The 24,982-nt window shown below is 44.1% G+C and overlaps 3 protein-coding genes across 3 annotated transcripts in view; 2 read left to right on the top strand and 1 right to left on the bottom strand.

Moving 5' to 3' along the window:
- The window catches only part of LOC115368090 (class I histocompatibility antigen, F10 alpha chain-like), a 410,352-nt gene that overhangs the window by 27,218 nt on the left and 358,152 nt on the right, over nt 1-24,982 (top strand). The window contains exons 3-6 of the mRNA XM_030064077.1: nt 17,266-17,544; nt 19,085-19,414; nt 21,675-21,941; nt 22,154-22,432. Of these exons, the coding sequence (XP_029919937.1) occupies nt 17,266-17,544; nt 19,085-19,414; nt 21,675-21,941; nt 22,154-22,432 (1,155 nt within the window). The remainder of the gene's footprint in view (nt 1-17,265; nt 17,545-19,084; nt 19,415-21,674; nt 21,942-22,153; nt 22,433-24,982) is intronic.
- The window catches only part of LOC115368109 (class I histocompatibility antigen, F10 alpha chain-like), an 80,448-nt gene that overhangs the window by 27,706 nt on the left and 27,760 nt on the right, over nt 1-24,982 (top strand). The window lies entirely within an intron of this gene.
- On the bottom strand, nt 9,487-14,522 carry LOC115368085 (uncharacterized). The gene is made up of 2 exons (XM_030064066.1): nt 13,435-14,522; nt 9,487-11,706 (listed from the first exon to the last, which is right to left on the bottom strand). The coding sequence occupies exons 1-2, from the start codon at nt 14,517-14,519 to the stop codon at nt 9,789-9,791; spliced, it is 3,003 nt and encodes a 1,000-aa protein (XP_029919926.1). The 5' UTR covers nt 14,520-14,522; the 3' UTR covers nt 9,487-9,788.

Raw genomic sequence — 24,982 nt, 5'->3', positions numbered from 1 at the left:
TTTCATGTATCATTTACTGCCTTTCCCTCCGTTCATCATCTGTTCATTTACATTTTGAAGAGGCACTGTCAGTGTTGCCCTGTCATGTATGCTCAAGGAGAAAAGGCAGTAACAATAGTATATATAGGGAAATTGCCATTTAATTTAGAAGAATCTGACAAATTTGGTAAAAAAAAAAAAAAAAAAAAAAAAAAGGATGAATTCCTGACCTATGTGGAAATATTCAGACAGGACAAGTGAATGAGAGGCCCCTCAACCCTTCCTCCTGCAGATCACAACACAGTTAACTGAAAAACTGTGTGCACTTATGTAGCTATGCCTGTATAAAGGATGATTCTGCTCATTCTGATGGGGAAAAGTGTTTTTGTTATGTTACATACCAACAGCTTTGACTAAGTTGTGACAAAGCTTTTTTAATGTTTAGTATTCACACAACTAGGAAAGGTTTTTGTATATCAGTTTGTGAGGTGAAGCTACAGAACAGTCTTGGTGTGGACTTACAGCAATGTCAAAATATTAACCAGTTTAAAACAAGATATAAGGAAAGAATCTCCATGAGGTATGAGGTTAATGAATAATGTTATTTATATTTTTGTATTTTTTATGGGTTTTGTTCATATTACTACATGTGTAAGTATTTTTGCTCTGTTTTCTTTCATTTTCTTTGTTTTTGGTGCTTTTGCATGCATGCATATATGTGTGTGTGTGTGTGTGTGTGGGGGGGGGGGGGGGGGGGGGTATTATTATTATGTGTATAAAGACGCATACCTAAAAAAAAAAAAAAAAAAAAAAGTGTATTTATGCTATGTGTACGTACGTGGATTTGGATTATGTATATGTTGTGGGTGTGCATTAACTGAGTAATTGTGAAAAAGGGTGGGAGTACATAAGTTATACTTTTCACTCCTTTAAAAATATGTTCTTTTTATGTTTATCTTAAACTCTTTTGCTGTTCTGTTATTTCATATTCAAAATAAAAATGCTCAATCAATCCGTGTTTCAATCAAATCAAGTTTTGATTTCTTGATTTCAGTCTTAATATATGACAAATTCACAACAGTTACAGTTCTAAATCTCTTGTGATTTTATCTGAAATGTTTTCCTTGAATTGAATGGAATTTCATAAATAAGTTAATATTAATAATACAAATGTGCACCCACACACAGACACACATACTAAAGCCACTGGAAAACAAGTCATTTTCCTCTGTGAAAGAAACTTGTGATAAATGATCTCAGCTTCCAGTTTCAGCTAAATCAAATGAGCAGTCACAGATTTCACCTTTGAAATGGATCAAACCTGCAATGAACAAACAACTGATAATAAATCAGTCATTTTAATCATTGACAGAAGCTGCTCAAAAAAATCTTTTCTTCATCTCTCCCTTGCTCTCCTACTCAGCTTCTCTACACTGTAAGATGTATGATCATTCTTTGGATTATAAGTCACTTCTACATGTCTTTACTCGCCTAGAGACAAATCTTTTTGTAAGTGTGTAGCCTGGATACAGCTTTTCTACCCCAGTTTCTATCCCACCATAGTAATTCACGTCGTAGCAGCCTTTTCTGGATTTCTATTGGCTATAATGGCACATCCCTGTTTCGACTTTTCCCACAGATCAAAAAAATATCCTCCGTTCAGAGGGTCGGAAAGTCTCATCAACCAGGCGATTTATTCACTCTTTTGGACTGCATTTCTAAAAAAAAAAAAATAAAATCAAAATGAAGGAGTTTATTTTGTTGCTCCTCTTCTGTCATGTTGCATCTCCAGGTAATAAATATATTTTAAATATATTTCCTGTGTTACATGTGGGCCCATAGCCCGTTACAACTAGAGTTTGATTTAGTTACTGCGTAGGCTGATATCAGATTGAAACAGCGTTTGGAGATTTTCACATCTGTCTGTTACGTTCAGTTTTGGATAAATCGTCAAAAAGTACTCTGTGTTGTAATCGCCCCGACAAAATTGCCAAATTAAGGGTTAAGGTAATGCATAATCAGGGTAATGTAGATGAATTTATATCAGGCCTATCCACTGCATCCTGTTGATTCTTTAATTAAAGGACTGTCACACTGCGCTTTCACATCACCCACGTTCCTGGAATATTTTACTACACCAGGTAGTGTGTCCTCTAACAGCCCGTCTACAGCAACCCTCTATTTGATTAACTATACCAGACACAGCCGCCTGAGGGCGCTGTTCACTGTTGTGATGATCACTGAAAACTGAGACCAAACATCCCTCCTACTAAAAAAATTTAACTAAAATTATTATAATTATCATCATTATTTTACCAAGGAATTAGTGAACTACTAATTATTGTATTTGCTAAGTCATTAGGGAGTTATCTGTAAATTAATTATGTCATGAATTACTTAGCAGCAAACTGGATTTGAAGACTTTCACTTTATATTGAGATATCCAGGGGTTAGAAAGAACTACATGAAAAGACATTAAAGCACATTATGAGTTATTTTTGAAGAATTTTGTAACACCAAGAAAATATTACTGTTGTTTAGTACAGAATCAGCTGTGTTTTTGAAATAAGTCATGGATTTCATAACATTAGTGTTCAATAATCTCAAGCTGATGTTCTCTGTTTGGGGTGGGTTGTTTCACCTGGCTGGGCACTGGGAGGAGTTAGACAGGGGAGGTTATTTAAGGAGAGGTGTGTCCAGTTAGGATCCCTTTGTTTGAGCCATGCCTTGCTGCCACACAGTAAGTTTGTGCATTTCGTTGTTCTTCAATTGATGTTAAACCCTAGTTTTCTTCCTGTGTTAAAGGGGTCCTGAGTTTGTACTTCCATTTTATTTGTTGTTCATATTATTTACAGAGTCTGGGTAAATCGGGGCAAAAACCTGGTTAATTGAAGCCACATAGACCTTGTTTGTCCTCAAAAGAGTGAATTACTGTGAGTATAATGATCAAGAATTCAAGTTTTTAAGTTTATATAACAGTATTTGTTATTTATTGCTGATTTGTCTTGTTTGTAATCAGACTCCTGAGGGTTATGATAAAGAAAGCCCAGGCCTCTCCTTTCATTGTGGATGCATTAAAATGTAAGCATTATATTTATTTAAAATTGACTTTAATTTGTGTGTGGCAATGCATTGAACCTTGTTATTTTGTATAGAAATCATCCGTCCATCCATCCATCCATCTACCCCCCTGTTATCCAGTGCTCAATAAATGGTTAAACGGCTCTTGAATCCCTGTGTTTAAATGTTCACACCATTCCACAATTCTATGACCCAGCCTCCCCTATTATATCTAGTTGGATAATACAGACAGTCTTTTTCATGGTCCTTCGAGCCGGATCGAATTGTTAGATTGGATATGGATTCAAGAGCCGAACCACAGAGTACAGAAGAGGCCACTGGTGGGAGACCGCAGCGTGAGAGGAGGCCACCTGGTTACCTTCAAGACTACCACACAGAATTGTACAACCAGGCCCTCATTCAAGATGGAGCAGCGGATTCTTCATCTACAGAAACTGTTCTGCTGAGGCAAGAAATGTCACAATTGAGAACCATGGTTGAGACTCTAAGAAATAGACTTGATGAGTATGAACAAAATGATGATGAATTTGATGAACAAAGTGATGATGAATTGTATCAAAGAGATTGTGTTGAAAAGCCCAAGAGTTTTGTTCAAGGTAAAAGCTCCCAGTTTATGAAAGCTTATTCAGAGCCCACACTTACGGCCCTACAGGTAGCAGCTGATGGTAGAATTTCTCAGTCGGTACAAACAAGTCCAAGACATGACAGTCGCTCATATGTCCACAACCCTTTGTGCACCATAGATAATTCTGTTAATAGCAGAGGAGAGAATTTAATCCCAGTATCTGCCCCTCCAGCCTCAGCTCTTATAACTACCAGTCGAGAACCTTTAACTCACCCGGTGGTTTCCCAAGCACCTTCAACCCATTCTCCTGTTATCCAAGTGCCACTTGCTCCTCCACCAGGGCCCCAAGCTCCTCCAGTGCTATCACCTGACAGTCAAATGCCTTTAATTGACATAATTCCCACCCAAACGTCTCTAGCCCCAGTGTTGCCTATCATCAATGCCCCTCTAGCCCAGACAGTTTCTAGGCCAATGTCCTCAGAGCCCACGAGCCAACTACCCCTCACCAACCTGTATTCCAACCAACCAGTTTTGGACCCCCACCACTCAGCACATGGACTTTCCAGGCATATGGCTTCAATCCCCTATCCTGTTTATACACCTCAGTCTGGACATCTCCCCCCATCTACCTTGCCTCCTGGCTATGCGGCTACTGCCCAACTGTCTTTGGCCCAGCCATTGTGCAACTCAGTGCCTTTACCCCAGCTAGCCTCCAGGCCAATGTCCTCAGTGCCTTCAAGTCAGCCACATATGCTGGGATATTCAAATCAACCCCCTGCGGTGGGGATACAGCATGGCCATCTACCTCCACTTCAAACATTATCAGCCCCTTCACAGTCAGCTCACGGACCCTTATCCTACACCCCTCAAATCCCCCTTCAGGCTGACCTCCCTCATCAGGGTCACCCACCCCCACTCGCCTATCCAGCCCAGACAGCCGTGCCACCTCCTCAGCCAAACCTATTACAACCTCCTCTTGCTCCTGCATGGCCACAATTGACTGGGTGTTATGAACGACCAAGATACGCTCCACGGATAGAAGGACCTTCTTTCCCTAATTTTGTACATGAGGACCCCCATGAGTTCCTAATGCTGAAAATGGCTCTAAACAATCTCCTACCACCAGAAGAACCTGAAATGTACAAATACCATATATTATTGGACCACCTTCACCTGAACTCAGCCCGCCATGTCGCCCTTTCTTATGCCCATGACCCTCGACCCTATACCATGGCCCTAGCTGCTTTAGAGCAGCAGTATGGACAGCCCCATCACCTTGCCCTGGGAGAAATCCAGACCATATTGAGCCTCCCTAAAGTTCCCTCTGGTAATGCAGATAGTTTCCATAAGTTTGCAGTACGAGTAAGATCAATGGTAGGCATGTTACAGTCTCTGGGCCAAGAGGGGGCAGCAGAACTCTCTTGCGCGTCTCATGTTCAACGGCTACTGAGTAAATTACCAGCTGAATGTGTAGCTAACTATGCAAGACATGCACGTATGATGAATCCTAATGCTCACTATAATTTAATAGATTTCTCCCAATGGCTCCAAGGAGAAGCAGAGTGTCAAGCAGTAGCAGCTCAGGTTGCAAACTTCCAAATAGGCCCTCCTCAGAACCCCAGAAGAGAATATAATACCCGAGCAAAATTCTCCTCATCAGCTACTATACTACATGGAGCAAACCCTAAATTGGCCAGAGGTACGCTAACTCAAAGCAAGGCTGGACCTGCAACTAAATTTTTATGTTCTTACTGTCAGTGCCCTGACCATTCCATAGTTAACTGTGGGAAATTGAAAGAATTGAGTACAGACCAGGTGGCAAAGTGGATTAAAGAGCAAAGGCGATGCTGGAGATGTGGAAGGTCACATATGGCAGCAAATTGTGGCCTAAAGAAACCTTGTCCTAAATGTAACGGGAAGCACTTGGGAATCCTCCATGATGTAAATAAACAGGCTGCTGCATCTAAGGTCCTATATATGAATGCATTGAATGCAAATGCATCCCCTAAAGTGCTACTTAAAGTAGTGAAAGTCAAATTAAGTAATAAAAACCATACTCTCGAGACTTATGCCATTCTAGACGATGGCTCAGAGCGCACCATCCTACTCCCTTCAGCCGCCAAATCACTTGGCCTAGATGGGGCGGCTGAGATCCTTGACCTGCGCACCATACGACAAGAGACAGAGACCATACAAGGTAAATCTGTTACCTTGAGAATTGCCTCAGTATCTAATCCAAAGACTGTATACACCCTAGAAGGTGCCTTTACAGCTGACAGGCTCTCACTGGTAGAGCAGTCTTACCCCATTAACAGACTCCGAGAACGATACCGCCACCTACATGATGTACCCCTAGAAACTTTCTCAAATGTGCAGCCTGAGATCCTCATCGGGACTGACAACCCTCATCTCATAACCCCAATTGAACCTGTTCGACTGGGTCCAAGAAAGGCACCGGCAGCTGTAAACACCCGACTTGGCTGGGCTCTCCAAGGGCCTACATCCCTGCCTGGATCGCAGGACACAACCCAGTGTTTGTTCACCTCGACAACCAACTCTTACACTGAGTTAAAGCGTGATGTGGAAAAACTGTGGCAGATTGATACACTCCCTTATCGAAACGAGAAATTGATCACACGGTCAAAACAGGATAAAGAGGCTATGGAACTCCTAGAAAAGAAGACAATTCGGGTAAAGGTGAATGGAATAGAACGTTATGCAACCCCTTTACTGCGAATGAAAAATGCCCCCAAACTTAACGCACCCAAAGAATCAGTGATGCCCCTCCTCCGTCGAGCTGAAAGGCAGCTAGTAAAGAAACCACAGTTAGCTGTAATATACAATAAAGAGATAGATAAACTGGTTCAAGCAGGTTATATAACCAAACTGAGTAATGATGAGGTTTCTCAATCCCCCGAATCTTGGTACATACCTCATCATCTTGTAGAACATAATGCCAAACATCGTATTGTCTTTAACTGCTCTTTCCCCTATGAAGGCCAAGTACTAAATAACCAGCTTCTCCCTGGTCCTACGCTCGGTCCCTCCCTTATTGGAGTGCTGCTAAGATTCCGACAGCATGAAGTAGCCATAAGTGGGGACATAAAATCTATGTTCCATCAGGTTAGACTACTACCCGAAGACAGGCCTCTCCTCAGGTTCCTGTGGCGTAACATGGAGCGCAAGGAGCAGCCAGACGTATATGAATGGCAAGTGCTTCCATTTGGAACAACAAGTAGCCCATGCTTTGCGATATATGCGGTACAAAGGCATGTTCAGGCTCAGAATGAGGAGAATGAGGATGTGGTGGAAGCTGTTCTCCAGTCATTCTACGTTGATAACTGTCTTCGGTCACTTTCATGCCCAGATAAAGCCAAACAACTCCTGCTAAAGTTAAGGGCTGCACTAAAGACTGGAGGATTTGAAATTAGACAATGGGCCAGTAATTTTCAATCTGTTGTGGAGGACCTTCCATCAGAGGCACGTTCTGATAGTGCTGAACTGTGGCTAAACCAGGATCAAACTGACCCAAGAGAGGGCGCTCTTGGACTAACCTGGCACTGCTCCTCAGATTCCTTAGGCTTCAGGTATAGACCCATCCTGTACTCCACCCTTACCCTAAGGAACATTTACAAGGTCTTGGCCTCACAGTATGACCCACTGGGGTACATCACACCCTTTACTACTCGAGCCAAAGTCTTGCTCCAACAGTTCTGGGTCAGTAACAAGGAATGGGACACACCTATTAAAACCCGGGAGTTAAGTCATGCATGGATCCAATGGGAAAGTGAGCTCCCAGAATTGACCCATATCAAATTTCCCAGATGGTACGGGAGTACCCACAGCGGGGTCACATTTGAAGTAAAAAGGAGAGAACTACACATATTCTGTGATGCTTCAGAGCGAGCATACGGTTCAGTGGCCTATCTGAAGGTGGAAGGTAATGGCGGTCAGACACATGTCTCCTTTGCAATGGCTAGATCACGAGTGGCACCCTTAAAACCTCTAACTATACCACGTCTAGAGCTCTCAGCAGCCCTGTCAGGAGCCCAACTTGCTCATCTAGTTCAAACTGAGTTAACGCTCCCTCTCCATCAGACAATCCTGTGGACCGACTCTACAATAGTACTGAACTGGCTGCAGTCAGAATCATGCCGTTATAAAGTATTTGTAGCCAACCGCATTGTAGAAATCCTTGAACTGACCTCCGCCAGTCAATGGAGATATGTAAATTCAAACCAAAACCCAGCAGACGACATTACAAGGGGCAAACATATCCGAGAGCTGATTACTCAAGATCGCTGGCATAGAGGCCCAGCATTCCTCTACCTGCCTGTTACACAATGGCCTGCTATGCCCATTCCCACCACGGAGATTTCCTGTGAACTGAGGAAGCCACTGTTCTGTGGTCTCACACAATCTGATCAACTCCCAGTCTTATCTGAGCCCTGTCACTATAACACTTGGAACGATGCAGTGGAATCCACATACAAGAAACTGAAGGAATCCGCTGAATTAACAGGTTCCGACGTCTCAAACCTGAGCCGAGGAAGAGCAGAAACGTTTCTACTTGCACAGGCTCAATGTGAAAGCTTCCCAGATGAATTTAAAACCCTAAAGGCTGGTAAGGAACTCTCCCCCCAGAGCCGTCTTCTCTCTCTCTCCCCCCAATTTGATGAGGTGTTAAACCTGATAAGGGTAGGTGGTAGACTCAGGCAGATAGAAACCTTAGATCCTGATGTAATCCACCCTATAGTTCTTGATCCTGACCATCCTATAACTCGCCTCTTGATTAAACACCACGATGAACAGCTCCTTCATCCAGGACCAGAGAAGGTTTTTGCAACCATACGCCGGACCTATTGGATCTTACGTGGTAGGCAAGCAGTTAAAAAGCACCAGTGGGCATGCAGTGAGTGCAGGAAATGGCGTGGGAAACCTAACTACCCTAAAATGGCTGACCTACCTCCCTGTAGGCTCCGTCTATGGAAGCCCCCATTTTGGTCAACAGGCGTTGACTGCTTTGGGCCATTCAACATCAAAATAGGGAGAAGACAGGAGAAAAGGTGGGGAATTCTGTTTAAATGCCTAACCACCCATTGCACCCATATAGAACTACTAACAAGTCTTGATACTGACAGTTTTCTCATGTCGCTTCGCCGTTTCATCGCCCGCAGGGGGCGGCCTTATGAATTATTGTCCGACTGTGGTACTAACTTTAAAGGGGGAGAAAGGGAGCTTAAAGAAGCCTTCTCCACCATTACACCACATCTGAAGGAACATCTGGAAAAACAGCAAATAAATTTCCGCTTTAATCCACCTAATGCCCCTCATTTTGGTGGGATGTGGGAGAGAGAAGTGAGAACAGTCAAATCAGCTTTAAAGGTAGTTTTAGGAGCACAAACGGTAACTGAAGAGGTCTGTAGGGTTTCGATGGTACACTGTCCCTTACTCCACCAGGATTGGCAGCGGCTACTGAGCTGTACAGCCAGCGGGAATAAGCACAGGACCCAAATTGCAACAGAGCTCTGTCGTTTACTTCGTTGCAGCATGGAAACAGGTACATACACCAGGGTAGACAAGCCAAAAAACAAGGACCAACACCCCATATATATATAGTCCCCATCCCCTACCACTGGCAACATCAAAAGGGGTGATATTTAAGATTACAATATACAATATTTACAGATACAAAGTCCTTACACCCTTCACCCACAAAACAATATAAACATATTTAAATGTTACACCAAACAGATTTACTAAATCTTTACCAACTAAACAAATAGACAAATAAACTAAACAAATAAATCAACAAAATAACTCCTTCCCAACCTCCCCCCCTCCCTTCAGTTCACTTGGTTTGCTCCAATGAGGCTGATTGCGCACACCAGATCCTCATCAGCAACCCTCTCATGGGCGCGCCTCCATGAGAATGTTGATCTCAAGCACCACCTCAGAGAGAGAGAGAGATCAGGGCCAAATTCACAACATAACAAAAGAAAACATCTGAAAATAACCCAATTGTGTGTGTGTGTACCAATCCCCTAAATAGGATCCATCTTTAGCAGACTGCCACAATCACAATCACTACAACTGCATAAACAACACATCTTAATCTGATATATATGTGTTTGGGGTGTACATAATGGAGCTGTGCACCTGCTTAGTGAGGGGATGCCTGCAGCTCCCTCACATTTCCCTCCCCTTCGGATGGCTCGCGGTGCTCGCTGCGAGACAAAAAGTCAGCCACGGTGTTCTGCTTCCCTGGTACATGGCGGATGCAGAACCGGTAGGGCTGCAGGGACAGGAACCATCTTGTGATGCGGCTGTTGGTGTCTTTCATCGACTCCAACCACTGCAGCGCTCTGTGGTCAGTTTCCAGGGTGAACTCTCTTCCGAGCAGATAATACCTGAAGGAGTCAATTGCCCACTTGACGGCCAAGCACTCCAGCTCCACGGCTGAGTATCTGGTCTCCCGGGGGAAGAGTTTCCTACTGATGTAGGCCACCGGCTTCTTGTCCTCTCCTTCTCCTTGCAGAAGCACACCGCCGATTCCCCTGTGAGAGGCATCCGTCTGGACAGTGAACGGCAAGCTGAAGTTAGGGCTCTGGAGCACAGGCTCCTGGCACAGAGCCTCCTTCAGGTCCTGGAATGCCCTCTCCTGTTCCTCTCCCCAGACAATCTTGGTCTTGGCTGTACTGGTGAGATCAGAAAGTGGTGCAGCTCTGGCAGAGAAATCCCTGATGAACCGTCGATACCACCCCACCAAGCCCAGAAAGGATTTGACCTGCTTCCTGGTGGTTGGTCTTTCTCTTGCTTTGACTGCCACCACTTTGTCCTTCACTGGCTTGATGACACCCCCACCCAGAATGTGCCCAAGATACTGGAGCTCCTGCCTTGCCAAAGCGCACTTCCGGGGGTTGATTGTCAAGCCAGCCTGCTTGATCCTCTGCAGGACCTCCTTCAGATGGGTGAGATGTTCCTGCCATGAGTTGCTGTAGATGACAATATCATCAAGGTAAGCTGCACAGAATGTTCCCATACCTGACAGGACCCTGTTCATCAGCCTCTGAAATGTGGCTGGAGCCCCCTGGAGTCCAAAAGGCATCTTGGTGAACTGCCACAGTCCCTGGGGAGTTCTGAAAGCAGTGAGAGGTTTTGCAGCCTCTGTAAGGGGAACCTGCCAGTATCCCTTACAGAGATCCAGTGTGCTGATGAACCTGGCTTGGCCCACTTGCTCTATGAGATCATCCAGCCTTGGTAATGGATAAGCATCAAAGTCAGATTGGGCATTTACCTTTCTGAAGTCGATGCAGAAGCGAATGCTTCCATCTTTCTTGATTACCAGAACCACTGGGTTGCTCCACTCACTGGTGGAAGGCTCTATCACACCCAGCTCCAGCATGACCTCAATCTCCTCCATCAGCACTGGGACCATCCTCTCCGGAATCCGATACATTCTCTGCCTGATGGGGGTGCTGTCCTTCAAATGGATGTCATGTTTCACCAGATCTGTTGTTCCTGGCTTCTCCTGGAAAAGATCTGGTGGGATAATGGCCTCCAACTCCTGCTGCTGGGTCAGAGAGAGATGAGAGAGATCAAGTGAGGCAGTAGAGTGAATCGTAGGTGTGAACTCACCCTCCGCATCCTCCTCCTCTTTCACTGCCCGGACAAACAACTGCTGACTGGGTGGAGGTTCCCGGGTTTTCCACTCCTTCAGCAGATTGATGTGAAATGCCTGCCTCGGGTTTCTCCTCTCCGGCATCTCAATCTCATAGGTGGTGGAGCTAAGCTTCCTGATAATGGAGTATGGCCCCTGCCATTTTGCCAGCAACTTGTTCTCCACTGTGGGAAGAAGCAAAAGTACCTGCTGGCCCGGTTCAAAGGACCTCTCCCTGGCACCCTTGTCATACCAGGTTTGCTGGCCACGCTGCACTCTCTCCATCCGCTTCCTCACCATCTTGGTTACCTCCTCCATCTTCTCCCTCATCCGGAGGACATAGGCGAGCACATTGTTTGAGCTCCCGGCCTTTTGGCTGACCCAGGCCTCCTGAAGAACATCAAGGGGGCCCCTCACCTGCCTGCCGTACAAAAGCTCAAATGGTGAGAACCCAGTCGACACTTGCGGCACCTCCCTATAGGCAAAAAGAAGGTAAGGCAGCCACCTGTCCCAGTCCTTGCCATTGGATGAGATGAACTTCTTAAGCATGCTTTTCAAAGTTCTGTTATACCGTTCCACCAGGCCATCAGTCTGGGGGTGGTAGGGGGTGGTCCGGATACTCTTAATGCCTAACATCCTGTAGACCTGCTTAAGAGTATTTGACAGGAAGTTGGTTCCCTGGTCTGTCAGTATTTCTGAGGGGATTCCTACCCTAGAGAACAACTGGAGGAGTGCATAGGCTATCTGCTTTGCGGTGACATCCCTGAGGGGAAAAGCTTCTGGGTAACGGGTGCTGTAGTCACACACCACCAGAATGAACCGGTTCCCTGCCTGTGTTCTCTCTAGTGGCCCTACAATATCCATGGCTATTCTACTGAAGGGGACATCTATGATGGGGAGTGGTTGCAGTGGAAACTTGGGAACATTTTTGCCTCCTGACAGCTGACACACTGAACAAGACTGGCAGTAATCCTGCACCTCCCTGTGAACACCTGCCCAGTAAAACCTGCTGGCAATCCTCTCATAGGTCTTTCTGAAGCCCAAGTGTCCCGCCCATGGAATGCTGTGGCCTAGCTTCAGCACCTGCTCCCTGAGAACCCGGGGCACAACTAACCTCTCTGCCTCAACCTCTCTAGATTTATGAAAAAGCAACCCCTCCCTGAGGAGATAACCTTCCCTATCTGGGTCCCCGGCTGCTTGACCCTCCTCCACTGACACTGCTTGCTCAAAAGCACCCTGTAGGGTCTCATCCTGTCCCTGCAACTGCTTGAAATCCCCAGGCAAGTCAACATTACATCCCTCCAGATCTGGCCACCCCACTGACCCCACTCTGGCCGTGCCTGACATTTTCTCCTGTCTTCTCTGACGCTTGCTCTTCCTTACTTTAGCAGAGCTCTGATTAGGCATGTCACACTCAAAGTAGGGCAACTCTGAAAAAGGGTTCGGCTCAACAGGAACTGGATTCAGGGAAACCTGCTGCTGGCCTTGCCTCACTCTGTCTGGCTCAACCTGGCTCCCTGCACTGTCCCCCTCCCACACTTCCTGAGCCTGCTTCTGAGACCTTGTTACCACACAGACTGGCTTGCATGACTGGACTAACTCCTGCAGAATGGGAATATCCTGACCCAATATAACCTGATGGGCTAAATTTCTCACTACCCCCACTGTTAACAGATAGGTCTGGCCTGCCACTTCTACATACACTGCTGCAGTTGGATAGGTCCGGTGATCCCCATGCACACAAGAAATATCAAGGCCTGGGCCCCCCAACAGGCACTGGTCATTTAACACTGAGGGGTGTACTAATGTTTGTTCACTACCTGTGTCTAAAAGTGCTTGGGCTGGCTTCCCATTAATGTTAACCTCTGTCAGCTGCTGTTTACCCTCACACTTAACCTCTGCATGGCTTGGCCGTGGCAAAGTACATAAATAGGCGGATTTGGCTTTCCTGGATGGGCACTCTGGCTTGATATGTCCCTCCTGGCCACAGAAATAACACACAGGTAACTTCCCTGAAGGCTTAGGCTTACTAGGGGCAACATTTTTTTCTATATGTTTAACTGACCCTGCGACTTGACCCAGACCACCGCCCACACCTGGCCCCACAGACTTACCCTGCATGCCACTGGCCTTCTGTTGCAGATCATACCGGAAGGTCTTTGGCCCCCGTCTAGCAGCAAGGAAGTTCTCCACCAGCTCAGCTGCCTCTCGTGCAGAAGTTGGATTGCGCTCTTTGACCCACACTCTGAGTTCCGGAGACAGGGAGCGATAGAACTGCTCAAGAATGAGAACCTCACCAACCTGCTCCTTGGTTTTCTTCTCAGGCTGCATCCACTTCTGATACAGGTCTCTGAGCCGATTGTAGAACTCCCGCGGGGTCTCCCCAGGCTGGATGTCAGGCTCTCTGAACCGTTGTCGATACACTTCTTCATTGATTTCATATTTTGTTAAAATGGCCTCTTTCACCATTTTATAGTCCAATGTGTCATCAGCAGCCATGGCCACATACGCTGCACGGGCTTTGCCAGTAAGATATGGCACCAATCTCACAGCCCAGTCCACCTCTGGCCACTGGTAAGCTGCTGCCAGGCGCTCAAAGGTGGTTAAATACTGTTCAATATCATCCCCCTCCTCCAACTTGGGAACAGCTGTCTGAGCCCAGCCCCTTGCTGCTGGCTCGCTCCTGGCCGGGGATGAAAGGAATGGCTCGGCTGGCCGCTGTGAAGAGGGCCCTGGCTGGGGCTGAGGTTCAACTCTCTGCTGTGTCTCTACCTCGTCTCTGAGGTTATTGACTTGCACCTGCATCTGCCGCCATCTCTGTTCTTGTTTTACAGTCTCTCTGTCCCACCTTTCTCTCAGGTCACTCTGGAACTGAAGACATCTTTGCACCATACTGAAAATAGAGTTCATATCTGCTGACACCGGTGGTTCCTCCCCGGACTGCAAACCTACAGGCGGCCCCCCTGTAGCACCCTCCTCCCGGCTCTCCACTGGTGCAGCTTCACCCATCTTGACGACCTTATGATGATGCTTGGGGCCCATGTTCACTTCCGTATGGTGTGCACTCAGAACAGCAGCGCCGTATCCCACTTCTGACACCAAATGTAGGGTTTCGATGGTACACTGTCCCTTACTCCACCAGGATTGGCAGCGGCTACTGAGCTGTACAGCCAGCGGGAATAAGCACAGGACCCAAATTGCAACAGAGCTCTGTCGTTTACTTCGTTGCAGCATGGAAACAGGTACATACACCAGGGTAGACAAGCCAAAAAACAAGGACCAACACCCCATATATATATAGTCCCCATCCCCTACCACTGGCAACATCAAAAGGGGTGATATTTAAGATTACAATATACAATATTTACAGATACAAAGTCCTTACACCCTTCACCCACAAAACAATATAAACATATTTAAATGTTACACCAAACAGATTTACTAAATCTTTACCAACTAAACAAATAGACAAATAAACTAAACAAATAAATCAACAAAATAACTCCTTCCCAACCTCCCCCCCTCCCTTCAGTTCACTTGGTTTGCTCCAATGAGGCTGATTGCGCACACCAGATCCTCATCAGCAACCCTCTCATGGGCGCGCCTCCATGAGAATGTTGATCTCAAGCACCACCTCAGAGAGAGAGAGAGATCAGGGCCAAATTCACAACATAACAAAAGAAAACATCTGAAAATAACCCAATTGTGTGTGTGTGTACCAATCCCCTAAATAGGATCCATCTTTAGCAGACTGCCACAATCACAATCACTACAACTGCATAAACAACACATCTTAATCTGATATATATGTGTTTGGGGTGTACATAATGGAGCTGTGCACCTGCTTAGTGAGGGGATGCCTGCAGCTCCCTCACAAGGTCCTTGTCACAGTTTTGACTGAAATCGAAGGTATACTAAATTCAAAACCTATTGGCTATGTATCTGCTGATATATCTGACCCTGATCCCATAACCCCAAACCTCCTCCTTATGGGTAGGAGGGATGCCTCCCTCCCTCAGGCAGTATATGCAGGTACTGAGCTCCTTAGTAAAAGACGTTGGCGACACAGTCAAGTGTTAATTGACCTGTTTTGGACTCGTTTCATCCGGGATTATCTCCCTAGTCTCCAGACCCGTCATAAATGGAAGGAAGACACTCCCAAATTGGAGGAAGGAACAGTGGTCATGTGTATGGATCCCCAAATGCCAAGAGGTTTGTGGCCAGTTGGTAAAGTAACCCGAGTGATGGCGAGTAAGGATGGTAGAGTCCGAACTGTGGAAGTTACGGTTAATGGTAAACAATACGTCCGACCTGTTGCTCGACTAGTAACACTCAAACCTGTAGCAGACCCATCCACCAACGATCCCTAAGATAGTTTTAGCTTGAGATTTTAGAGTTCAAATATTGCATATTTAAAGGGGCGGCTGTTCAATAATCTCAAGCTGATGTTCTCTGTTTGGGGTGGGTTGTTTCACCTGGCTGGGCACTGGGAGGAGTTAGACAGGGGAGGTTATTTAAGGAGAGGTGTGTCCAGTTAGGATCCCTTTGTTTGAGCCATGCCTTGCTGCCACACAGTAAGTTTGTGCATTTCGTTGTTCTTCAATTGATGTTAAACCCTAGTTTTCTTCCTGTGTTAAAGGGGTCCTGAGTTTGTACTTCCATTTTATTTGTTGTTCATATTATTTACAGAGTCTGGGTAAATCGGGGCAAAAACCTGGTTAATTGAAGCCACATAGACCTTGTTTGTCCTCAAAAGAGTGAATTACTGTGAGTATAATGATCAAGAATTCAAGTTTTTAAGTTTATATAACAGTATTTGTTATTTATTGCTGATTTGTCTTGTTTGTAATCAGACTCCTGAGGGTTATGATAAAGAAAGCCCAGGCCTCTCCTTTCATTGTGGATGCATTAAAATGTAAGCATTATATTTATTTAAAATTGACTTTAATTTGTGTGTGGCAATGCATTGAACCTTGTTATTTTGTATAGAAATCATCCGTCCATCCATCCATCCATCTACCCCCCTGTTATCCAGTGCTCAATAAATGGTTAAACGGCTCTTGAATCCCTGTGTTTAAATGTTCACACCATTCCACAATTCTATGACCCAGCCTCCCCTATTATATCTAGTTGGATAATACAGACAGTCTTTTTCAATTAGTTTTATATAAAGTATAAAGTATAAACTCCCTCCACCTTAGTCATTACTGTCCTATTTCAGAATTTTTGAAAACTTTTACGATACAGACATACATTTATTGTAGATATTATTATTGGTTGTAGATGTTTTTGTTGTTATCACTGATTGTTTGTTTTTGCCCTGCAGTCTTAGAAAAGAAACTGAAATTATCAGTCGTGTTGAGGAGTTGATAACATTTCACCATTATAAATGTTCATCTTAAAATGTAAACCTGAGTTTTTGTTCGTCCCTCTTTGTCCCACAGTGCGTCACTCCCTGAAGTATTTCTACACGGCTTCATCTGGAGTCCCAAACTTCCCAGAGTTTGTTGTTGTTGGTTTGGTTGATGATGTTCAGATTGTTCACTATGACAGCAACACACAGAGAGCAGAGCCCAAACAGGACTGGATGGAGAAGGTCACAGCTGATGATCCTCAGTACTGGGAGAAGGAAACTCAGAGGTTTCTGGGTGACCAGCTGGTCTTCAAAGACAGCATTGAAACCTTGAAGAAACTCTTCAGCCAAACTGGAGGTTTGTTTGTTTATGTTTATGTCTCTCTCTCTCTCTCTCTCTCTCTCTCTCTCTCTCTCTCTCTCTCTCTCTCTCTCTCTCTCTCTCTCTCTCTCTCTCTCTCTCTCTCTCACTCACACACACACACACACACACACACACACACACACACACACACACACATACACACACACACACAATCTTCTCAGACAAATTTACATAGAAACACACTCTCTCCCTTTTTGTTATACACACACCTCTCTCTTTCTCACTCTCTGTCTCTCTCTCAGGTGTCCACACCTACCAGAACATGTACGGCTGTGAATGGGACGATGAGACTGGAGACACTGATGGTATTAATCAGTTTGGTTATGATGGAGAAGACTTTATAGCTTTTGACCTGAGGACAAAGACATGGATCGCTCCAATACCACAGGCTGTCATCACCAAACACAAGTGGGAGAGAGAGGCAGGTACAAATGAGCGCTGGAAGAACTACCTCACCCAGGAGTGTATTGACTGGCTGAAGAAGTATTTGGACTATGGGAGGAGCACTCTGCTGAGAACAGGTAGACTCACCTGACCTGATGTACAGTATGTGATGGTCACAACTATGTTCATATGCCTCTTTTGTTATTACAGTTTTTCTCAATTGCTTAGACACAATTCCTGGAGCAACTCACCATTTTCTCAAATCTTCACACACAATTCTAAAAACTCACACCCAACGGTACAAACCTCCAACTTCTGGGTCCCAATTAGTTTTTACCCTCAGACAACACACACAAGCTGTCAAAACACAGACTACATGAGTGTTTGTTACACACTGGAGGGATTAATTCAAAACACTGCCACCAAAATGTCCACTATAGGTTTTATTCACAGTATTTCCATATTCAGCACATATACAGGTTCATCAGCATCAGCATCGGCAACAGCATTAGCATGATCTTGTCTCAGGTCAGGGTCAGGCCATAGTATTTCGTCAACATCACACGTTATGTCTGCTCTTGCCAGGCAGCGTGGGAAATCTCCCCTTGTGGACCCAGTATGGCATGGCGGTGGAGGTGCCACGGTTGCTAATAGCTGCACACGTGGTGATGCTGCCTCCCCTCTGGCCTGGAACTTGTGTGATTGCTCGGTGTCCAATGATGTTGCAGCCCCTTTTGCGCCTTTTTGTCAGATTGAAGCCTGCTTCATCGATAAAGATGTACTCATGAGGGTCAGCCATGGCATCCATCTCAAAGCTTCTCTACAGGAATCAAAAACACACATTTTACTTGAAACACAGTACTGTGTGTATTGGAATGAAATATGGGCCTTTACTCTACATAATGTAACATTTCAGTTTTGTATAGCAATTACCTGCACATATTGGAATCGTTGCTCCTTAACCCTGTCAGAATTCCTCTTCATCCTCTTCCTCTTCCTCTTTGTTGTCCACCAACCTCGGCATGGTTTTGATCCACTGTTCCAAAGCACATGAACACGCCTCCAGGCCTATTTATTGACCCACAATTCTGATTGGTGTGTTAACAATTTTTAGGCTGAGTGTTTGCACTTGGAGAAAGGTGTGGTCTCTGAGTTTAGGTCATGATAACTTGAGTTAATTATATTGAGAGCATGTGTTTGCTGAATGAACACATAATGCAGTGAATGATTTATCTGGCCACTTTTGTGTAAGGTTTTGCAGAAAGAGTTTTGAATATTGAAACGTGTGGAAACAGGTGAATTGTGTTTATGGTTATGGGAAATGCGTGTGTGCTTCCGGGAATGACAAAAAGGTTTGGGTTTTTGTGCTACAGGAACCAGTTTTTGTGTTTTAGCAATCGAGAAAAACTGTAATATGTAGTATCATTACATTGGATATGAAACAACATATAGAGACACACTGTACACAAAACTGTAGTGTCCTTGCTGTTTTTTTAGGTTACACACATCTGTTTTGACCGTTTCTCAACTATTTCTCTCTTTCTTTGTTTCTTTACCTCTCTTCCTCCTGCCTGCTTCTCTCTCTTTGTCTCTCCTGTTTATTTTCCCTTACTCCTCCCTGTTTAATGTCTCTCTCTCTCTCTCTCTCTCTCTCTCTCTCTCTCTCTCACTCTCCAGAGCTTCCCTCGGTGTCTCTCCTCCAGAAGACTCCCTCCTCTCCAGTGACCTGCCACGCTTCAGGTTTCTACCCCAACAAAATCATGTTGTTCTGGATGAGAGACGGAGAGGAGCTTTATGAGGACGTGGACCACGGAGAGATCCTCCACAACCACGATGGAACCTTCCAGAAGAGCGTTGAGCTGGACGTTTCATCAGTCAAACCTGAGGACTGGGGGAGGTACAGCTGTGTGTTTCAGCTCTCTGGTGTCAACGAGGACATTGTCACCAAACTGGACCCAGACGTGATCAAGACCAACTGGGGCAGGACTGAGATCAAACGTTATGGAGGTGGGAAAGACATGTTTAGGTTATTTGTTCAACAGTGAATGTGACGTTTTAATCATTAATTTATCAAGCTCCCTGTCTCTGTTTTCTCATGCGTTTGGATCAGTGTGACGGAGCGGCTCCGTCACTGACTGTGGGCAGTGCGCGCACGCATACGCACACACATACGCACACACACACTCCCATTCATAGCCGTGCTCACTTTCCCCATCTTCCCCGATGATAAGTAATTAAAATATCCGGTAGCCATCCCCCTTTCCTTCTCCGTTTCTGTAGCGCGGCCAAGGGTGCACACTTGGTAGTTCTACCTTTGTTTAAGCATACATTCACACCGTCAAGTATCACTTACCATGTGGAAGTGCGTTGCGTATTCATCCGGCTGTCTCCCGCTGTCTGAGTTTGGTTGGCCAAACAGAGGCGTAACCTACTGCTTCGTTAAATAGTCTGTTGTCCCGCGGTTTCATGATCATGTGACCTGCGTTATTATGTTTTCCGTTTGTAAAGTTAGTTTTGTTGTGAATTATTTGTGATGGTTAAAGGGGGAACACTTATGAAAATACACAATATTTTTGTGCTATTTATATTTGGAGTTTTGGAAGCTATACATGTGTTTGTGGTTAAAAATGTGCTGATTATGGGTTTTTTATGTGTATACCGAGCCTAGTGGGAGGGGCAACTGGTTTAAAGGGGGCTGCTTTGGCCCTGGATGAGTCAGTCTTGTCTTGGTTACAGAGAAGGTAACATCTGGTCAGCCTTCCAGACTGTGTGCTGGAATTTGTGTCTTTGGGAAAAAGTCGTTGAGTTATTGAAGAACTCTTTTTGTGTCATTTCTGAATTTTGTAAGAAATATTTTTTTTCCCCTTCTGCTTGTTTTTTTTCACCTTTTTGTAAATATCACTGTTTGCACCTTGGGAGGCCGGCAAATAAACCACACCAATCAGATATTTTTCAACTACGCCTGTGTTTTCCCATTTTTTGTGAAGAAGTTGAAGTAGAACCCCGCGACAATCAGTCTAAAATCCAACACAAGCTAGCCTGCCCTCGATCATGAAAACACGTGACATAAAATTGTCTTTGTTGTCTCAAAACTGAGATGAAGTTACATAATAGTTTATGTTCTGAACTGCAAGTTCAAGTTCAAGTTTAACACTACACACACAATCTTCACAGACAAATTTACATAGAAACACACACACTCTCCCCTTCTGTTACACACACCTCTCTCTTACCCATGCACACACATTCTTTTTTCACACATACACACGTCACAAGTCTGTGTGTGTGTTCGGAGCAGGGTCTCTTCAGGGTTTCTTCTTTTGCTCCGGTGGTTTGATCCAAGTTATTGACTTTTAAGGTCATTCACACATTGTCCTCTACTCAGTCTCTCACTCACTCACTCTCCAAACCGCTTATCCTCACCCTCACAAGGGTCACGGGGGTTGCTGGAGCCTATCCCAGCGTTTATTGGGAGGAAGGCAGGGGGAACACCCGGGACAGGTCGACAGCCCATCGCCAGGCAGAGAGACAAACAATGACATTTACACACACGGGGCAATTTTAGTATCTTCAGTTCACTGTTGCCATGGTTTGTTGCAGCAAAAGTAGAGAGAGCACAGATTCATAGACTATTGAACTGAATTTTTTTTTTGACTGACAGTTTTATTGATCACTAAGATGGCAATGACTGAAAATGCAGTTGGTTCGATTTAAAAAAAAAAAAAATAAAAAAATAACGTAGTAAAGCTACATTTTGTCGTTGTATTGTAGCTCCGCTTGCTACATTTCTCTTTTGGGGAGCTTCAGTGTAGTGAAGCTTCATTTAATGTCGAGTAACTGGTAGCTTAGCTCACTGCATTTTCCAGGTAGCTTGCCCAACACTGACTGGCACATATTATCATATCACATCAGTTACAAGTTGTTTAGTTAATCAAGTACAATTGCTTGTCAGTTGTTTTTGTTTTTCATTAATAAACAGTATTAACGCATCTGCACTTCAGTATGGATTTGTACCGTCACCGTTGCGAGCCCACTTAGCCTCTCAGCAGCTTTTTTCAGTGGTAATAGTCGCTACAGACATACATTCATTGTAGATATTATTATTGGTTGTAGATATTGTTGTTGTTATCACGGATTGCTTGTTTTTGCCCTGCAGTCTTAGAAAAGAAACTGAAATTATCAGTCATGTTAAGGAGTTGATTACATTTCACAATTATAAATGTTCATCTTAAACCTGAGTTTTTGTTCATTCCTCTTTGTCCCACAGGGCGTCATTCCCTGAAGTATTTTGACACGGCTTCATCTGGAGTCCCAAACTTCCCAGAGTTTGTTGTTGTTGGTTTGGTTGATGATGTTCAGATTGTTCACTATGACAGCAACACACAGAGAGCAGAAGGCAAACAGGACTGGATGGAGAAGGTCACAGCTGATGATCCTCAGTACCTGGAGAGGAACACTCAGATAGCTCTGGGTAACCAGCAGGTCTTCAAAGACAGCATTGACATCGCAAAGGCACGCTTCAACCAAACTGGAGGTTTGTTTACATTTCTCTTTCTGCTGATAAAATGTTTTTTCATTGCAAATTGTTGTAAAGTTACAGACATGTAGCTTCACACACTTCATCTAGATTTATTTATTTATTATTATTTTTATAATTTGTTTATTTTAAATCTAGATTTATTATGTGTGTGTGGCTCTCACTCTGGTTTACTGCAGACTCTGACTCTGTCTCTGACTCTCTCTCAGGTGTTCACATTGTCCAGAGGATGTACGGCTGTGAATGGGACGATGAGACTGGAGACACTAATGGTTTTTATCAGTTTGGTTATGATGGAGAAGACTTTATAGCTTTTGACCTGAGGACAAAGACATGGATCGCTCCAACACCACAGGCTGTCATCACCAAACACAAGTGGGATAATGACAGAGCTTTGGTGGCACAAAAACAGAACTACCTGTCCAACATTTGTATTGATTGGCTGAAGAAGTATGTGGACTATGGGAGGAGCACTCTGCTGAGAACAGGTAGACTCACCTGACCTGATGTATGTGATGGTCACAGCTATGTTCATATGCCTCTTCTGTTTTTAATATGCAGTATCATTACAGTGGATATGAAACAACATATAGAGATGCACTGTACATAAAACTGTAGTGTTGTTGGTGTTTTTTTTTTAGGTTACACACATCTGTTTTGACCTTTTGATCGTTTCTCAACTATTTCTCTCTCTTTCTTTGTCTCCTTACCTCTTTTCCTCCTGCCTGCTTCTCTCTCTTTGGCTCTCCTGTTTATTTTCCCTTTCTCCTCCCTATTTAACTCCTTCTCTTCCTTTCTGTCATTTTCTCTCTTCCTTTATTTGTCGCCCCTTCCTACTCTCTCTCTCTCTCTCTCTCCCTCTCTCTCTCTCTCTTTCTCTCTCTCTCTCTCTCTCTCTCTCTCTCTCCAGAGCTTCCCTCTGTGTCTCTCCTCCAGAAGACTCCCTCCTCTCCAGTGACCTGCCACGCTTCAGGTTTCTACCCCAACAAAATCATGTTGTTCTGGAGGAGAGACGGAGAGGAGGTTCATGAGGACGTGGACCACGGAGAGATCCTCCACAACCACGATGGAACCTTCCAGAAGAGCGTTGACCTGGACGTTTCATCATTCAAAGCTGAAGACTGGGAGAGGTACAGCTGTGTGTTTCAGCTCTCTGGTGTCGAGGAGGACATGGTCACCAAACTGGACCCAAAAGTGATCAAGACCAACTGGGGTAAGAATGAGATCGAACGTGACGGAGGTGGGAAAGACACATTTAGGTTATTTGTTCAACTTGATTTGCAGTGAATGCGAAATTTTAATCATTAATTTATCTAGCTCCCTGACCAGTAGCAGAACAAGTCAAGGCCGGGCCGGGATGCAAGTTGTATGATCGGACCCCCACCGCCGCCCTCCCGCCCTAAAAAAAAAAAAAAAAAAAAAAGAAAAAGAAAAAATGACACAGTCCTGTGCGCACTATAGCCTACTGTTTCCTTATTGTGCTTGGCTACATAATAAATTAAAGCTTTAATTTACATTTCAATTCAACTTTTATTGTAAGTTACATGCTTTACAACAATGTCCAAGCATTATCTACATTTTTCGCACAAATTCAAAGCATTCTGTGTTCAGCTCACGGAGAGCAACAGTGAGCTACAGTGGTGCTCTGAAGCTGAAGTGGCTTCCAAAATGTCATTGTATCTCTCCGTGGTGCTGAACACAAAATGCTTTGAATTTGTGTGAAGATTGGACTTTGCATACGACTATATGTATAGATAATAACTTGAACATTAACAAAACTAACAAATGTTTAGAAAGCTTTACAGGTGTGCAGTCAAACTATTTCTGGACTTCCTCCTCCACTAGTAGCTGTTTATAAAGAGAAATGACAAGCTGATGTAGTTGAACTAAACTGTCTGTGTGCTCCTGACTTTGCAGCTCCGACCAACTCGCCAAACTGAAATTAAAAAACTGAATCCAGAGGCCTGATCGCGAAACGGACCACCGTGCACACAGTGAGTCGTTTACTGGTAGAAGTAAGAAATACTGATGACTAAAAGTGTCTGCAACTTTTTTTCTTTTCTTTTCTTTTTTTTTTATTTTCCAGTTATGTCAATACATGTGTAGCATTTTTCCAGTTTTACTGCTTGTATTCTTTTTCTTATATCCCAAAACAAAACAAATACATTTTCTTTGTTGTTGTTTTTTTTCTTTTCATATTTGTTTTGATCTATTCTTTTAATTTTTCAACATATAAGTTGCTGGAGTTGTCAGGTTGTTGACAGTGTTTTCTCTGTATTCATTTAGCAGTGGTGCCGGCACCACAGTGAGGAAATCACCGCTGTAAGACAAATTATAAATTTAAATAGAGTTTGTAATTCGCTTTGACTAATGTCTTACAATAAAACAAGTGTATCCCAGATGTTTTAGAAGTATTGATTGTGTTGTGATTAAAATTAAAATTTTTAGCACTAGAACCTCAACTTAGACGCAAAAAGAGACAGACATGGGGCAAAACTAGAGTTATGGCCCTCAGCACCACAGCTGCAAAAAATGACAGAGGAAACACTGCTGTGGGACTGGTAAGTTTCTGTGTAAACAGAGGATGAGTAAAAATATAGAAAATACGTTTTGGTTTTGGATTATATATGTGTATTGGAGATGGAGCTTTTCCTCTTCTTTGAACACATACAGAGCACCATCGCTCCAAATGTGTTAATGGGTTTGGATTGACTTAATGAATGTCAAAGTCAGTTGCATTCCTTTTTATATCACTGTTTTGCTTTTCAATAAAGTTTCTGATAAACCAAAAGTCTGTTGTTGTTTTTTTAAACTAGTACTCTATTATTTATTAATCTGCAATTACAGTTAAGATATGGCCTGAGGATGACTTAATCTGGTTCATCACCTTGTAAGGATTACACAGTTATAAAGACAATGACAAAACAACTGTGATACTTATTTTTTACACCCATCACATCCTTGCACTCTCGTGGCCTCATCTCTAAACATGAGGATGAAAATAAAGATAAAAACAGACTGCATTTCTACTTATCCCA

This window comes from Myripristis murdjan, chromosome 11 (genome assembly GCF_902150065.1).
Source record: "Myripristis murdjan chromosome 11, fMyrMur1.1, whole genome shotgun sequence".
Taxonomy (NCBI): Eukaryota; Metazoa; Chordata; class Actinopteri; order Holocentriformes; family Holocentridae; genus Myripristis; species Myripristis murdjan.
The sequence above is the reverse complement of the archived record's forward strand: the minus strand, read 5'-3'. Positions and strand labels throughout refer to the sequence as shown.